Source organism: Babylonia areolata, chromosome 27, assembly GCF_041734735.1.
Source record: "Babylonia areolata isolate BAREFJ2019XMU chromosome 27, ASM4173473v1, whole genome shotgun sequence".
Lineage (NCBI taxonomy): Eukaryota > Metazoa > Mollusca > Gastropoda > Neogastropoda > Buccinidae > Babylonia > Babylonia areolata.
In genome coordinates, this window is record NC_134902.1 from 31,442,225 (window position 1) to 31,444,724 (window position 2,500).

General features: G+C 45.6%; 1 protein-coding gene across 5 annotated transcripts in view; it reads left to right on the forward strand.

Moving 5' to 3' along the window:
• Positions 1-2,500, forward strand: part of LOC143300983 (proton-coupled folate transporter-like) — a 20,352-nt gene that overhangs the window by 17,137 nt on the left and 715 nt on the right. For all 5 annotated transcript variants that reach the window (XM_076614947.1, XM_076614948.1, XM_076614949.1 and 2 more), the window contains one exon: positions 427-539. In XM_076614947.1, the coding sequence (XP_076471062.1) occupies positions 427-539 (113 nt within the window). The remainder of the gene's footprint in view (positions 1-426; positions 540-2,500) is intronic.

Below are 2,500 nucleotides of genomic sequence, written 5' to 3' on the forward strand. Positions count from 1 at the left end.
ACGCTAATCAGTAAATTGATTTGTCTGCACTCTAATCAGTCAACTGACTTGTCTTGTCTCTACCCTAATCAGTAAACTGACTTGTCTTTTCGGTTCCCTAATCAGTAAACTGTCTTCGCTGTACCCTAATTGGTAAACTGACTTGTCTTAGCTGTACCCTAATCGGTAAACTGACTTTTCTTAGCTCTATCCTAATCAGTCAACTGACTTGTCTTAGCTGTATCCTAATCGGTAGTAAACTGACTTGTCTTGTCTGTACCCTAATCGGTAAACTGACTTGTCTTGTCTGTACCCTAATCGGTAAACTGACTTGTCTTGTCTGTACCCTAATCAGTAAACTGACTTGTCTTTTGCTTCACCCTGGTCAGTAAACTGACTTGTCTGTACGCTAATCGGTAAACTGACTTGTCTGGTCTCTGCCTGCAGGTCTGGGCGGTGGGTTTGGAACCCTCCTGATGACGTCATTCAGTGCTGCGGCTGACGTCACCAAGCCGGGACGTCAGCGAGCTTTGCGCATCTGCATCATCGAGGCGGTCCAGGTGTGTGTGCGTGTGTGTTACGTGACGAGTCAGGTTGACTGTTGTTTATTTATTTTTTTTTATCTTTATTTTATTTGTGTGTGTGTTTTTCTCAAAGCTTGAAACTCTTAACCCTGCATCATTAGTTGTTTCAGTTCGCAATAGGAAGTTCCATTTGATTTCTACCTACCTCATACATATCTTCTTCCCATAACACGACCAATATAAACTTGTTGATGGCTCCTCTGTCGTGGTTGATGCATGCTGGGTAATTTTGTGTTTCCATAACCCACCAAACGCTGACATGGATTACATGATCTTGATCTACTGCGTGCATGTACACACACACACACACACACACACACACGAAAGAGGTTCAAGCACGAGCAGGTTTGCACATGTGCTGACCATGGAGATCGACAAAACGAGTCTCCACCCTTCAGCCACAGAGTGCGCCGACCCGGGGATTGAACTCGGAGAATCCAGCGTTCTGATCAATGGCGTGCAGTTGTGTGCTTTCCTGTCGCTGTGACGGCAACAATCAGTATCAGTAGCTCAAGGAGGCGTCACTGCGTTCGGACAAATCCATATACGCTACACCACATCAGCCAAGCAGATGTCTGACCAGCAGCGTAATCCAACGCGCTTAGTCAGGCCTTTAGGGGAAAAAAGTAAATGAATATTTAGAGAAAAAAATAAATAAATAAAAAATGAATAGAAGGAAAAAGAAGAAAAAAGGATAATGATAATAATCAGCAATTATTATTGCAGTCGTTTGCAGAGAAGTCTAGCGCTGGGTAAAACTTGACCGATCATGGCTGCGTTAAGTTTGCTTAGCGTATAGGATTTTCCTTGAAGGTCCACAGACTTTGGGCAAATTCTTAACACTAAGCAAACTAGGAGCGCTGCAAATATCGCTTATGCAACCCAACCCAGGTCTTGTACAAGAGACTGTGACAACGTATTTTCATTGCAAAATGCGTGTGTTATATAATTTATTACATTCTTACTCCTTTTTTATTTTTCGTTTTTATAGTTCTGTCGATCAAATGGTTTTGTTTTGAGATGGCTCAGTTCTAGAAACAGACAATCACATGGTCTGAGTGGGGTGGTGGAGACTTCAACAATGCATATCTCAGTATTTACTGAACGCACAGCCATCCAAATCCTGCCAGACTATATTTCATTGCTGTCTGCAAAAACAAAAACAAAAACAAAACAAAAAACCCAACAAAAACTGCAACACCAAAACCTGGTCGTTTCAGTTCATGTGAAAAAGAAAAGAAAAGAGTGGTATTGACTGGTGACTAAAGCCTGACTAAATGACAATAAACGATTAAGGTAGCTGTCAGTCAGTTGTACCCAGGTGTTCTGCTAAGATCTCCCTTCTAGGGTGCCTCAGTGCGTCCCTAGCAAGGGAGTGAACTCTGTAGCCGCACCTCCTCGCCACGTTAATGTGGGTGTTCCTGCGGGGACATGGGGCAGAATGGGCATGACCTAGTCATGGCGAACGCGGCACGGGTGCGGACGATCGGCGCAATAGCAAGACTAGCTCTCGGCAACTCACTCAAGAGAGGTCGCAGACTAGACTGGTCAGGGTAGATGGAGCTCATTAGCCTTGGCAGGCAGTCCATCTAGGAGAAGGAAAACTCTGATTTCAAACCAACGGGTGGGATACCCGGCAAACAATCCCCCCCCCCCCCCCCCCATGCTCACAGGGCAGGTCTTTGGACCATGAGCCCCGGGTAGATGGAGCTCGTTAGCCTTGACAGGCAGTCCATCTAGGGGAGGGATCCCCAATCTCTCACATCCCCCTGTGCTCACAGGGCAGGACTCTTTAGACCTGAGCTAAGGGAGAAGCCCCCTGACAGAAAACTTGATCCGGCCTGCCGAAGACGGAGTGTGTCAGCTACGGCGCAGGTTTCTGGTTAAAAATTCAGGACACACACGCATCAATGATTATGGTTATGCGTCAGAAGTAC